Below are 15,816 nucleotides of genomic sequence, written 5' to 3' on the forward strand. Positions count from 1 at the left end.
GTGATATTCTCTTTTGTTGGAGATGGTCATTGCCTGGCACTTGAGTGGAGCGAATGTTACTTGCCACTTATCAGCCCAAGCCTGGATATTGTCCAAGTCTTGCTGTATTTCTACGTGGACTGCTTCAGTATCTGAGGAGTTGCGAATGGTGCTGAACATTGTGCAAACATCAGCGAACATCCCCACTTATGTCCTTATGATTGAAGGAGGTCATTGATGAAGCAGCTGAAGATAGTTGGGCCCAGAACACTCCCCTGAGGAACTCCTGCTGTGATGTCCTGGAGCTCAGATGATTGACATCCAACAACCACAACCATCTTCCTTTGCGCTAGGTATGACTCCAACCAGCGGAGAGTTTTCTCCCTGATTCCCATTGACTTCAGTTTTGCTAGGGCTCCTTGATGCCATACTTGGCCAAATGCTGCCTTGATGTCAAAGGCAGTTACTCTCAGCTCACCTCTTGAGTTCAGCTCTTTTATCCATGTTTGAACCAAGGCTGTAATGAAGCCAGGAGCTAAGTGGCCCTGGCGGAACCCAAACTGAGTGTCACTGAGCAGGTTATTGCTAAGCAAGTGCTGCTTGATGGCACTGTCGATGACACCTTCCATCACTTTACTGATGATTGAGAGTAGGCTGATGGGGCGGTAATTGACCGGGTTGGACTTGTCCTGCTTTTTGTGTACAGGACATACCTGGGCAATTTTCCACATTGCCGGGTAGATGCCAGTGTTGTAGCTGTACTGGAACTGGTTGGCTCGGGGCGCGGCAAGCTCTGGAGCACAGGTTTTCAGTACTATTGCCGGAATATTGTCAGCGCCCATAGCCTTTGCAGTATCCAGTATCTTCAGTTTTTTCTTGATATCACGCGGAGCGAATCAAATTGGCTGAAGTCTGGCATCTGTGATGCTGGGGACATCAGGAGGAGGCTGAGATGGATCATCAACTCGGCACTTCAGGCTGAAGATTGTTGCAATCACAACATCCCGGCTATCGTGCTAAAGAATTGTACTCCAGACCTAGCCAAGCTTATTGCCAAGCTGTTCCAGTACAGCTGCAACATTGGCATCTATACGACCAAGTGGCAAACTTTATTCTGCCCTCAACCAGAATGTTGACATGGCAACTGAAAACACAGCAAAATAGTAGTTTAAAGTGGTCATAATGAAGGTGCTTTGATTTGTGACAAGGGTTATGAGATACTTTTGAGAAAGTCTAACTGTGACCCTGGGGAGACATCTTTTACTACTATCTTTTTCAAATTTGTAAACACCCCTAAACTTGACATGGTTAATGTCAGAAAGAACTGGCTCTTCCTAAATTTTAGCTTTTATTTTAAGTGAGGAAGAGAAATGGACAAGCGGGGAGAAAACAATCTGTCATGGTTCCCACACCTGACTCCTGTTTGAAATGTTTCTGGTAAAGAGAATCAAGTTAGCATCGGCATCCCCACCCCCAGTTAAACAATCTGTTGCTCACTGTTCAGGCTTGCTAATAAAAATGAGTGAAGGAGCTGGTAGCAACAGTGGAGCCCCAGTATGAATCACCAGCTTCAGAAGAGGAGCAAGTGACAACAACTGGGAAGATTGATCTCAACTGCCAAATACACTAATGTATTTGCACTGTACCATGAAGTGCAACTCTATTAAAATTCCAGAAGACTTGCACAAAGTACAAGATCATTACTTGTAGATTTTGACTGTGACATGTATGTAAATTGTATTATTGAATACTGATAAAATGCAAATAGCACACAATATTGCAAGTGAAGTGTTGAGTTACTTAAACCACAAAACCTATGCAAAAAATGTCCATTCCAAATGTCTAGAGTTTTGTAAATTATCTGTTAAAAGTTCAGAGAATTACAGGCAGTTTACACACCATAAAATGAAGTTTGTGCACACGACAGCTGTAATTAAAATATAGCATTTTCCTCTTTATTGCTGATTCATATTTAATAATTTTAGCACTAAATTCCCACTTTGCTGTTATTTACATTGTTGAAATAAAATTATTGGATAATTAAATATTTTCAAATGCAATTATTAGTAATCTGCAGTTTCCAATATAAGTAGATCCATTTTACAATAGGCTAATGCACACAATTGCACATAAAATACATTCACATCAAAGGAAGGGAGGGACAGTCCATCAATGATTACCAATACTGCAGATGGTGGTATCTCGTGCCCTGCTCTCCCCAACAGTTGGCAATACTATCACCTGGGAGAAACTTAAAAACTGTGGGCAATTTCAGGAATAGGTCTCAGAAATGTTTCCAATTAAGTTCTATGAGACCACGTTATGTATGTCATTGGGGAAGAAAATAACTAACCCATACCTCCTTGATATAATGACTGTGTTTTCCTCCCTCAAGAACGTGTCAAATTCCTTTTTAAAGGACTGTTGTGTACTTACCATGTCCAGTTGCACCAGGCAACCATTCAAAAAAACAACTTAGGTAGCAATTGAATTCGCTGTTGATGGGTTTCACAGATAGCTTTTTGATCTATCATCATACTTCTAAATTCTCAACTTTAATTTGCTAAGTTTAGGGGCTGAATTTTGTGCAGGAAGCGGGGCTCCTGGCACCAAGCAGAAAAAGTTTGTGGGGGGTGGGGGGGAATCCCCGCCTCTGCATTTTTTCAGCCCCCTGGGGCGATTCTTCAGTCTTTTGGGGTCAAGGTTTAAGGAAGCGGGATCCCGCCCGCAAGAGCTGCTGTCCAATCACAGGGCCAGCAGCTCAGCAATATCGGCAGCATCACCAGGAACGGTGTCCACTGCCAGTACAGCAGAGGCCACGGACCCAGGCCCAGCAGTGGAACCCTGGAACACAGGTAGGCGAAGTGGTATTGCTGGAGTCAGTCCGGAAGGGCCCGACGAGGGGGGGCATGGCTATTCAGTCCATGGGGAGGGGTATCCCGGGGGTACAGTTGAACTGGAGAAGGGGGGGGGGTCTCCTGTGGGCCACAAATTGCCAACAGAGGGACCCCCCCACACAAATCCCACTGGGAGGACACCTCATTTTACAAGGTGACTCCCATCCCTACTGGTAAGATCCCAGCGGCGGGAAGAGGCCCTTCTTTGGCCTCTGGGTGGGAAGGTCATCATTGGCCTATCCTGCCCCTGGGAGAATCGGAACCGGGATCCCCGGCTTCAGATTCTGTGGTGGGTGATTCTGCCCCAATTCTCCGGCACCGCCCCCTCCCCCCCAACCCCTGCTACCAGGAGAACAAACACAAACTTTCTATCCTTTTAAGAAATCTAAGCTTAGCTGTCTTCCTTTGTTTCCCCTTCCACCTACTCCTTCGGGCCTCAAGGGATCAAAATTGGACAAAGCTCCAAAATAAAGCTGTTTAATCCCAAGTACATTTCTCTCAACTTGGTGCTTTATTGGCTTAGCAATACTTCCAGGAACCTTACTTCTTTTTTCAGTCACCCCTTATTACTTTTGATGGACATCCATTCATGCAACATACAAGCCTCAAGTTACCTGATAACATGTCGGGACATTTGGCTTACCTTAAAATCATTCTAGATGAATAATCTAAGATCCACATTTGGTTATTAAATGATGCCAGGGATTTTGCCTGCACTACTCTATCTGGGAGTCTATTCCATATATTGATCACTGAGTCAGAAGGTTGTAGGTTCAAGTCCTACTCCAGAAAGTTGAGTACATAACCTAGTCTGACATTTTAGTGCAATACCAAGGGATTGTTGCACTGACAGAGATTTTGGCTTTGGATGAGAAGCTAAACCAAAGCTCTGTTTACTCTCTCAGGTAGACATAAAAAGATCCTATGGCACCATTTCAAAGAGTAGCAATGGAGCTCTTTGTATCTTGGTCGATACTTAGCCTTCAACCAACAGCTAAAACAGATTATGTGGTTGTTACATTGCTGTTTGTGGGATCTTGCTGAGCACAAATTGGCTGCCACATTTCCTACATTAGAACATTGATGACACTTCAAAAGTACTTCATTGAGTGTGAAGTACATTAGTACATCGAGTGCAAGAAAAGCTCTATATAAATGCAAGTTATTCTTTTTGTGTGAAGAACTTCCTGATATTAGTCCTAAATGTGCCTTTTATTAGTTTAAACCTGAGACCCATGTCACTATTCTGACTATTTAAAATATATTTTGCCAATTTACATTTTACATTCCATTTACACTCATATACCTTTACAAGATCATCTCAGACATTTCTTCACAAATATTGTGTTATAAGGGGTGATCTAAATGAAATGTTTATGTTTGAAAGATTTGATAAAGGAACCATTCCCTGTGGTGAAGGTGTCCAGAACAAAGGCATAACAAAATTAGAGCTAAACTATTTAGGAGTGATGTCAGAAAGCATTTTCCACACACAAAGGGGAGAAGAAATGTGGAACTCTCCCTCAGAAAGCTATTAAGGCTAGGTCAATTGAAACATTCAAAACAGATAGACGGGTAAGATTATTTAGGGATATGGAGCAAAGGCAGGTAATTGGAGTTGAGGTACAGATAAGCCTATGTTTGAGGAACTGAATGGCCTACACCTGTTCCTAATTTAGGATCATCTCTCCAATGTCTCTTAAGTCACAAGAACATAGGTTTCTCCATTCTTTCCACATATCAAGACAGGTCAATAGATTTTGGATGCCAAGGGAATTAAGGAATATGGGGATAGTGTGGAAAAGTGAAGTTGAGGTAGGATATCAGCTATGATTCTACTGAATGGCTGGGTAGGCACATTGGACCAAATGGCCTATTGCAGCTCCCATTTATGTTCTCATAAGTAAGAACTCTAAGACTGAAGATCTTCCTTATGCTTTTCTTTACATTGCCTCCCAGACTTAAAAGTTTCTCATGTCTTAGAGACAAGAGCTGCATAAAATGTTTGGGTTGACTGGAGTATGATATAATGTGATCATGAATTTCTCAGACTTGTATGTAGTTAAATATTATGACCGGGAGTTATGCACTGTCAATTCAGTCCCATTACTTCACAGGACACAGCATATTATTAGTTTCCCACCTGCTGAAAATTAGCCAAATTAAGCACTTTATTAACCCCTAGAATAAAACACACCAAACCAGGTATCTTTAAACAACAAATTAACTATTTATTAATAAACTAAATCTTAAACAATACTGAGATAAATCTATGTCTGAAAAGACTTAACTTCTTATTCCTCCTAACCTTCATGCACACACACGTACATTCAAAAATCAACGGTTAACTGGTTCTAAAATTATGTTTTAAATTAGAGCTGTTTCTTAGGAATTAAAAACAACTGGGTTGTAAGTCTTGATGGGTTACGTTCCCAGTTCGGTGAGGTGTCCCAGAGTCTAATCGTCAGATGCCACTCGAAGTCTCCAGGTGAGTGTGATGAACAGTCTAATAGGCGTTCACAGTACTTCGGCTGCATTAGTTGTCGCACAGATCTTTCAACGAGTATAACAGTTCTACTTAGATCTTTGAATCAGCAGTCTAGCAATAGAAACTTTACTGAGTTTCCAGAACTCCCAGAAACACAAAAAACAACAGAAAGTCATTCCTGAGGTACAGACTTCTTCGAGACTGGAAGTAAAAAGGAATTTGCTACTTCCAATAATGCAAAGATTCCTTCCCGGGGTCTTTTCCTCTTTAGGCAAAACACAGCCTGTAGATCAATGTAGATTTTCTGCTGAGAGACACAAATTCTCCCTTCCTTCAAAGACAGCGCGCTTCGCTGGTCTGCCAATTCAAACCTGTTCTAGCCAGTCTTTGCTGTTGCTTAGGAAACAGGCTTTCAGCTCACACACTCTTTCCAGAGAATATTAAAAACTGCTCTTTGTTTTAAAGGCACACAGAGCCCCTTTAGTTTTTTTTTTAAGCACTTCCATGGCTATTGGCTTGGTTCACTGCCATTCTACATTTGAGCACCGAGAGCACTTCACATCAATCATCACTCAGAATTGTGTCAGCTGTGGCTCAGTTGGTAGTATTCGCCTCTGAATCACAAAGTTGTGGGTTCAAGTCCCACTCTGGGGCTTGTGCACAAAAATCAAGGCCGATACTCCAGTGCAGCACTGAGGGACAGCTGCACTGTCAGAGGTGCCATCTTTCGGATGAAACATTAAACAGTGGCCCCATCTGTCCCTTCAGGTAGATGTAAAATAAAATCCCAAGGCACTATGTCAAAGAGGAGCAGGGGAGTTATCCCTGGAGTCCTGGTGAATATTTATGCAAGTCTCTCTTTCTTTTAATTGTATTAAGTTCAATTATCTAAATCATTCTGCAATCTAAGTTAATAATAGGACAAAATAGCCAGCCTGTGTTTAAAAAAGTTATGCATCAGTTCCAGAAAACCTTAACAGTAGCTGAGCACAGCCTTATTTAGACTTACCATCACTCCAAAATGAATCAATATCAAGTAGTCTGTCTAAGACAGGTTCTGCTTCAATTCTCCTTTTTGAGAGAATTGCTCAATTCTGAAACAGGGATGTTAAATAAACATGGTCTTGGATAGCTTTGGACGTTCAGATATAAAGACATGACTTTTCTCCACATGCTAGAGAAAGAAGGCAGACTCAATAACTCAGACAAATCAAAGCAACAGACTGATTTTTTCCCCCTCTTCTAAACCAAAGACAAACGGCATTAGTTAAAGTCAACTTCAACTTCAGATGAAGGGCAGATAAACTCTCAGAATCAGAGTATAGAGACACTATTTCAGGCAGACGCAGAAAGACGGCGCATTAACCGATACAGACTCAAGTCAGTCAGACTGGGAAAACATCTGGAAATAGGAATTCGGAAATTAGAAAAAAATCTGCACAGGAGAAAAGAATGAAAAGAGCTGAACTTCAGTGCAGAAAGACCTGTAGTAGCATTACAACCAACAATTCAAAAACAGAGATTAGGGCATAATGGGAAAGAGGTGAAGAAGATATGAGGTGGAAGACAAATAGAGAAGGGAAATGGCAACAGGGAAACAAAGATAGGGAATCTACCTGAGCAAGGAGGGGGCAAAATGCAAATGTACATCGCATGTAAAATGGAAAGGAACGGTTGTGAGGAAACTCACTTTCCGTATTGAAGAAAACAGATTTATTTTTCACCTTCTGGAATGTCAACTTTGAACTGTTCTGTAATTTTTAAAAACAGATTTTTATGAATGAAGTATATTTTTGAAAAAAGGGAGGGGGCATCCCAGATTTCTCTCTCAGCTATAGGATCGTGAACTACATAATCCCTCCTCCCAGGACCAGATCTCTCAGTTGGGGGACAGCAACAGCTTCTAGGTTTTGTCCATCTACCAGGCCTAAATGCTTCTTCGAGGGGAGGAGAGGTTAGGATGACATTGAGGATTGTGGTGAACTGCAGTTTATCTACCCTTAACCCAAAACTCGGTGCGTGGGTAGGGAGAAAAAAAAAACAGGTAGATGACTACTTCAATAGCTTCATCCCTCCTCAGCTTGGGGTAGGAATAATTATGCCTGTGGTGGAGGGGTATGAAACCAATCTTGATAGCAATGGGAAGTTGGGGGCAGGGAGAGGCAAACTCAAACTACATCTTTGATGAATATATAGTTACTGGTCATAGAGTCGTACAGCATAGAAACAGGCCCTTCGGCCCACCGCGTCCATAATGCCTATCTATACTAATCCCACCTGCCTGCATTAATTCCATATCCCTCTATGCCTTGCTCATTCAAGTACCTGTCCAGATGCCTCTTAAATTTCACAACTGTTCCTGCCTCCACCACCTCCTCAGGTGGCTCATTCCAGATACCCACTATTCTTTGTGTGAAAAATTTACCCCTTTGATCCCCTTTAAACCTCCTCCCTCTCACCTTAATTCTATGCCCTCTAGCTTCAGTCACCCCTACCATGGGAAACAGACTCTGGCTATCTACCCTATCTATCCCTCTCATAATTTTATATACCTCTATCATGTCCCCTCTCAGCCCCCTTCGCTCCAGGGAAAACAGACTCAGCTTATCCAATCTCTCTTTATAACTCAAGCCCTCCAAACCAGGCAACATCCTTGTGAATCTTTTCTGCACCCTCTCTAGCTTAATCACATCTTTCCTGTTGTGTGGCGACCAGAACTGCACACAGTACTCCAAATGTGGCCTAACCAACGTTATGTACAACTGTAACATGACGTCCCAACTCTTGTACTCAATGCCTCGGCCGATGAAGGCAAGCATGCCGTACGCCTTCCTCACCGCTCTGTCTACCTGTGTTGTCGCTTTCAGGGAACTATGTACTTGCACCGCAAAGTCTCTCTGCTCAACAACACTCCCCAGGGCCCTGCCATTCACTGTATATGTCCTGCCCTGGTTTAACTTCCCAAAATGCATCACTTCACACTTGTCTGCATTAAATTCCATTTGCCACTCCCTTGCCCACTTTCCCAGTTGATCTATATCCTGTGGTAACCTTCTTCACTGTCCACTATACCACCAATTTTGGTGTCATCTGCAAACTTACTAATCATGCCCCTTATATTCACATCCAAGTCATTAATATACAAGACAAACAGAGGGCCCAGCACCGATCCCTGCGGCACACCACTGGTCACCGGCCTCCAATCTGAAAAACAACCCTCCACTACCACCCTCTGCCTCCTATCACCAAGCCAATTTTGAATCCAATTTGCTAGCTCACCCTGGATCCCATGTGTTCGAACCTTCTGGACTAGCCGACCATGCGAGACCTTGTCAAAGGCTATGCTGATGTCCATGTAGACAACGTCCATCACCCTGCCAGCGTCAATCCTCTTGGTCACCTCCTCGAAAAACTCAAATCAAATTCGTGAGACTTGATTTCCCACGCACAAAGCTATGCTGACTATCCCTGATCAGACCATGCCTTTCCAAATGCATATAAATCCCATCTCTCAGAATCCCTTCCAATAACTTTCCCACAACTGATGTAAGGCTCACCAGCCTGTAGTTCCCTGGCTTATCCCTGCTGCCCTTCTTAAATAAAGGCACAACATTAGCTATCCTCCAATCTTCCGATACCTCACCCGTGGCTAACGAAGATTCAAAAATCTCTGCCAGGGCCACAGCAATCTCCTCCCTTGCTTCCCATAGCACCCTCAGATACACCTGGTCAGGCCCTGGGGATTTATCCACCTTAATGCGCTTCAAAACCTCCAACACCTCCTCCTTTGTAATGTTGATATGCTCCAGGATATCTGTGTTCCCTCCCTTGAACTCACTAACTTCCATGACCTTCTCCATGGTAAATACGGATAAGAAATATTCATTTAAGACCTCGCCCATTCACCGTGGCTCCACACATAAATTGCCACACTGATCCTTAAGGGGACCTACTCTCTCCCTAGCTACCCTTTTTCTCTCAATATACTTACAGAATCTTTTAGGATTCTCCTTTATCTTATCTGCCAGGGAAATCTCATGGCTCCTTTTCACCCTCCTAATTTCCTTAAGTGTAGTCCTACATCTCCTATACTCCGAGGGACTCGCTCAATCCCAGCTGCCTACCTGACATATGCCTCCTTCTTTGTCCTGACCAGACCCTCAATATCCCTCGTCAACCAAGTTCCCTAAACTTGCCAGCCTTGCCCTTCCATCTAACAGGAACTTGCTGGCCCTGAACTCTTCCCATCTCACTTTTGAAAGCCTCCCACTTGCCAGATGTCCCTTTACCTGTAAACAGCCTCTCCCATTCAACTTTTGAGAGTTCCTGTCTGATGCCATCGAAATTAGCCTTTCCCCAATTTAGGACTTCAACCTGAGGACCAGTCCTATCCTTTTCCATAACTATCTTGAAGATAATAGAGTTTATGGTCACTGGTCCCAAAGTGCTCCCCCACTGACACATCAACCACCTGCCCATCCTCGTTTCCTAACAGGACGTCGAGTGCAGCCCCTTCTCTAGTAGGGCCATCCACATACTGCTTCAGAAAACTATTCTGGACACACAAATTCTTCCCCATCTGATCCCTTAGCACTAAGGCAGTCCCAGTCAATATGGTGTGCGTGGGTGGCATATGGTTTTATTTTGGGATGAATTACTGATATTTCAGTGAATTACAGGCATAATGGCTGATTGTTAAAGGCTATAAGCATAGGGAGATAGAGGGAATGTTGCAGATACTGGAAGCCAGGACAGCAATTTTGACAGTTCCTAAAGGGTTCTGGGGAAACTCACTGTGCACCAGAGGATGATGGTGCTTTTGCACTTAGGTGAGCAATATCGGTCTTATCTATTGTTTATTAGAAAAAAAGATGGCAACTGTAAAGAGGTAATTCTGAATTGAACTCAAGTGTGAATAGAGTTTCAGATTAATCCAACTCAGAACTCTGTTCTGATGAAAGATCATTGACTTGAAAAGTTAACTCAGTTTCTCTCTCCACAGATGCTGCAAACCTTCTGTGTATTTCCAGGATTTTCTGTTTTTATTTCAGATTTCCAGCATCCACAGTATCTATTGCAAAAGCAAAATTATTTTGCTTAGATAATCAGAATAAGTCAAATTGAGCATCACATTATTAAAACCTTGACATCCAGAAGTGAATTCAGATATGTTTCCCACACTAGTTGGGGGCGTTACAATATTAACATCTTCCAGCTAGCTTTTACTAACTTAATATATATTTGGTCCCAAGTTTTGAACTATTAATCCTAAACTGTGTGTGGTACCAAAACATGCATTGACAATTCCTACAACTGAGATTATCCCACTATCTTCAGATGGGAAAATAGTCAAACTATTTAACTCAACCATTTTGTTATTTTTATTTAGAACCTGTCCTAACATTTTTGAAGGGTTCAATCTAGACCTGGATTGTTGGTCATCTCTCAATAAAATCCAAAAATGTTGTATCGTTACTCTTCCTGAGTTCATCACTTCACATTTATACAATGGTATTGTTACACATTTATTCATAGTCACTTCAAGTTGAGTTTTTTCTAGTTTAGGGAAAGCAAAGGTGAAAGGAAAAAAAGCAGCAATCCCAATGAGACTCATTGAATAATTTCATTTAAAAGAAATTGATGCACAAGTCGTCAGTAAATACTATGTAAAGACAGCATCTTTTATTTAAGTGCAAACTCAGAGGAAATGTCTACTTTAATGTTTCAATTAAAAGAAAACAGTGCTATGCACATTTTGTTAAGGTCACCTTACTGATATTAGTAAACAGCTGCATGCTCTACTATGGTCTTTCTTTACTGAAACTATAACTTATTACTGTTGCACTGTCATATGCAAACTTTACAACCTTGAATCAAATATACAGAAAATACATTCATAGTGTCCAAATGCACTGAAGCAGCATTTCAGTGGCCCGCTGATTGGCACTAGTGTGATAATATTGAAGAACATAGACCTTCTCCTGTCCAAGTTAGGCTACATAAATCTGGAACGCAAAATGGTGTCACATCAGCTCATGGAGTCGAGTATGTGCCTCTTGGCAAATAAACCACTTCAATGTGAAGTAGCTTTATAGGGTTCAATAGTGGTTTTAGAACATTCTTTGCAACCAATTTAGTGCTCAGCCTACTGTTGACCACTCTCTGCAGTGCTGGTCTCCCAAACATTTCAACAAACAAGAGGTTTATATGGTGTTGTAAAGCAGCGTGCAACTGCTGGTAGTACTTGAAAAATGAAGTCCCCTGGATACGGCATATACTTAGTACAACTGCTCCAGATAAGTTCTCACACTCTGCAGAAATAAAGAAAAACATTTTCAACTTGTTAAAATATTCCTTGCATGAGCCAAGGCAAGCTACTAATTGTATACTAAATCTGGCACTTGTATCCAAAATTAAGTGATTGGGTGGTAGCTACACTTCACCACAATACAAAGGTTTCATTATGATGTTCAATCTCAACTACTATATTAGCAATTTACAAATGTCACCTATATGAAACATAACAAAATGTGGTAAAATTGTGCAAAGTACTCCCAAATGATATTCTGTCTATTTATAATACGGTTTGGAAAAAAAAAGCATTCACTTACCCATCATTCATAACTGCTAAGATAACTGTCAAATAATCCAACTGGCTGGTATAATTACATGATAGAGTAATTGAAAATTAACATATGAAGGATCACAATCATTGAACAAAGCACTAACTATTTTGGTGAAAAATAGTAAAACCATTTCTTTGTCATGGTGATCTGTAAAAGGCATGAAAGAAATTTGGGGTAAAAAGCTTAATGATACATTTTCTTACTCCAGTCTCGATGGCTATTAAAATGTCAACCCAATTGAAATGTCAAAGTCATGAGTTGGTGAAACCAACAAAACACACTGCCATTTCAGGTATTGAGATGGGCTTGACTGTTTTTCTACTTTCTCTAGGAAAGGAAGAAAAGACAATGACAACTGACCAGGCTGTTCTTATATACTATAACAACAGCTAGAAGGTAACATTAATGAACATGGACAAGTTACTAGAATGGACAAAGGTGTAGCAGATGCATAGTTAATGTATGCAAGAGTGAGGTAATGTATTTTTGGGGCATAAAATAAAAAGAGAGTGTAAAACTTAATGAAAAGATGCTGACAATGTGGAGAAAACAGTACAAATAAGTAATTCCTTGAAATTGCAAATGCAAGTAGGTAAAGTTCCAAAAGTAAAATTTTAAATGTTATAAAAGGGGCATAGAAATACAAGATATGAAGCTAATGAAGATACAGGGGAATGGGAAGACGGTGGGCAAATGGGAATAGTTTTGTATTATTCCAGGAGAATTAGCATAGATGGAGCAAACGGTTTCCTTCTATTCTATATACAAGAACACAAGAAATAGGAGTAGACCATATGGCCCATCGAAACTTACTCCGCCATTCAGTACGATAATGGCTGATCTTAGGGCTTCAGTTCCACCTTCCTGCTAGCTTGCTAAAGGCCTGCTACCCAACCCGAACCCGACGGGATCCGACGACATGTGTCGGGTTCAGGTTGGGTCGGGCTGGGTCGCACACGCTCTATCACAGGTAAGTGGCTCCACTGTTAATGCAAATTTTTGACTAGAAAGGTGGTTGTGATAGTTATTTTAAGCCTGTGCAGATTAGCAACAAAGTGAAAAACGGAAAGCAAGTTAACTGATGGACGGGTTTGGTGTGGGAAAAAAAATGGAAGGATTCGGGCCGGGTTGGGCTCAGGACGGGTTTTGTTTTTGTAGACCTAAGCAGGCGTTTACCGCTTGCCACATCCTTGGATTTCCTGAGACCAAAAATCTGTATCCCAACCTTAAATGTATTCAATGATGCAGCATCCAGAACCCTCTGGGGTAGAGGATTCCAAAAATTCATAACAGAGAAGAAATTTCTCCTCATCTCAGTCCAAAATGATCGGTCCCTTATCCTGCGACTGTGCCGTGTTTTAGAGACCTCGAACAGCGGAAACACTCAGCGTCTACCCTATCCAGCCCCTTCATAACCTTGTACGTTTCAATGAGATCGCCTCTCATTCTTCTAAACTCCAGAGGCTATAGGTCCACTTTCCTCAGCCTATCATAGGACAACCCCCTCATCCCTGGGACCAATTTAGTGAACCTTTGCTGTACTGCCTCCAAAGCAAGTATATTCTTTCTTAAATGTGGAGACCAAAACTGCACAAGGTACTCCAGATGTGGTCTTACCAAAACCCTGTACAATTGTAGAAAGACTTCTTTATTCCTGTACTCCAATCCCCTTGCGACAAAGGCCAACATGCCAATTGCCTTCCTAACTGCGTGCTGTACCTGCATGCTAACTTTCTGCGTTCCTTGTACAAGCGCACCCAAGTCTCTTTGAACAACACTTACAAGTTTCACACCTTTTCAAAAAAAAAAATTCTGCTTTTCTGACCAAAGTGAATAACTTCACGCGTCCCTATATTATACTTCATCTGCCATTCTGTTTCCACTCACAATCTGTTTATATCTCTTTGCAGCCTCTGTATCCTCCCCACAGCTTACCTTTCCGCCTACTTTTGTACCATCAGCAAACTTAGATATGTTACTCTGTCTCTTCATCCAAGTCATTAATACAGATTGTAAATAGCTGAGGCCCCAGCACTGATCCTTCCAGCACTCCAATATTTACTGCCTGCCAACTTGAAAAAGCCCTGTTTATGCTCTTTGCTTCCTGTCTGTTAACCAATCATCTATCCATGCTAATACATTATCCCCAACTTCATGAGCCCTTACCTTGTCTATTAACCTTTTGTAACGCATCTTATCGAAAGCCGGTTGGAAATCCAGGTATACCATATCTACCCTACTAGTTACATCCTCCAATAACACTAATAAATTTGTCAAACAGGATTTCCCATTAGTAAAATCATATTGACTTGTTTTAATCATACTGTGCTTTTCTTTGTGCATTGTTAAGACTTACATACTAATAGATTCCAGCATTTTCCCAATGACTGACGTTAGGCTAACTGGCCTGTTGTTCACTGTTTTCTCTCTCCGTCCTTTCTTGAAAAGCTGTGTAACATTTGTCAACTTTCAATTTTGCTAATACACTTATCATTCTAACAGAAGTTTGGAGCAAGTCATTTGCCTGATATTCTGACTGGGCAAGGAGAATAAAAAAGGGAAAAAAAAAAAATCACTATTTTTCCCCTTATTTCTTTATGGATTGGAAACATTAGCGTAACTTTTAGAAAGTTAACATATCACAAAATATAATGTACACTATGACTGTAGTTCCTTTATATCCAAAAAGCAGATGAGGCAAGAGGAATTAAAACACTAGCAAAAATGGCCCAGTGGAATGCAGTTTACGAACCATAATGGCAAATGTTTTGGTTAACTGCGTTGTTAACTCAAACTAAATTCTACTGGAGGAGAATATTGGCCAAGGTTTTACAACAGAAATAACAGTGAGGTTATCAACACTCATCATTATTATGGAGTAAATCGGACAGCGACTTCAGGCGTCCGCACATGCGCAGTTAAATGTGAAAATGAAAAAGTTGTGCTCCTCCACAGGCTGTGCTGCAACAGTCCTCGGCACTGAAATCCATGTAAGGGTGGGATGTTGCGATCTCACTCACTAAACATGCCAGAAAGAGTTAGGGTTGGTGCATTCAGGACTAAGTGAATTTTTAATGGTGTGATCAATCATAATATCTGCCAAACCTCTCTGGCAGAGAAAGCTTTACAGCTGCAGAGTCTCATTCCTTCAGAATTTAGTGTTGGAGATTTAAAAAAATTAAAATAAAATGTTTATTTATCTTGCTTAATCCCATCTTTCTCTCCCAATCTTCATTTTGCTTTTTGTACACTATTTAGATTTGATTTAAAGTCCTGGTTTAGATTCTGCATGTCCTTCAAGTTTAAAGAGCCTTGCTGTTTTTTGCCCAGGTCACATACAGATCCCCTAGAGAGGGTGATCCACAGAAAATGATCGCCAAATAGTATTAGTTGCCGCTCCTTCACCATTGACTGCAAAATCTGGGCCATAGTTTTGGGGGTGGTGGGGGGGTTGACTAATCGAAGAGAAGAAAATTAAACAGTTCCTACCTTAGCTACTTTCCCAGTATACCCTGGAACTGAAGATAAATTAAAGCCTTGATCCCGTAGTTGCCGTAACTGATCTTTCAAAACCTTAATGTTTCTAAAAGAAATATTTCAATACTATATTTCAAACTGTCTGAAAAAACATCAGTGGTTAAGTTTCAAAAATATTATTATTTTTTTTAAAAAAGTATGAAACACATGATTCCCTACTCCTCAAATGGATAACGTGAATCGTCTTTTCCTTCAAGGAGCATCACCATCATAATTTGGGGAGGAGTCTTAACTAATGTCATAGAGACATACAACACTGAAACAGGCCCTTCGGCCCACCGAGTCTGTG

The 15,816-nt window shown here is 41.3% G+C and overlaps 1 protein-coding gene across 3 annotated transcripts in view; it reads right to left on the minus strand.

Moving 5' to 3' along the window:
* Positions 1–7,881: 7,881 nt before the first annotated feature.
* katnbl1 (katanin p80 subunit B-like 1) overlaps positions 7,882–15,816 on the minus strand; it is a 35,162-nt gene continuing 27,227 nt past the window's right edge. Inside the window, exons 10-11 of one of the 3 annotated variants that reach the window (XM_068039420.1) lie at positions 15,480–15,573; positions 7,884–11,675 (exon numbers count right to left, since the gene is read on the minus strand). In XM_068039420.1, coding sequence (XP_067895521.1) covers positions 11,643–11,675; positions 15,480–15,573 — 127 coding nt within the window. In that variant the 3' untranslated portion in view covers positions 7,884–11,642. Of the gene's footprint in view, positions 11,676–15,479; positions 15,574–15,816 lie in introns of all 3 variants that reach the window. The other 2 variants (XM_068039419.1, XM_068039421.1) reach the window with 2 other exon arrangements.

Source organism: Heterodontus francisci, chromosome 9 (genome assembly GCF_036365525.1).
Source record: "Heterodontus francisci isolate sHetFra1 chromosome 9, sHetFra1.hap1, whole genome shotgun sequence".
NCBI lineage: Eukaryota > Metazoa > Chordata > Chondrichthyes > Heterodontiformes > Heterodontidae > Heterodontus > Heterodontus francisci.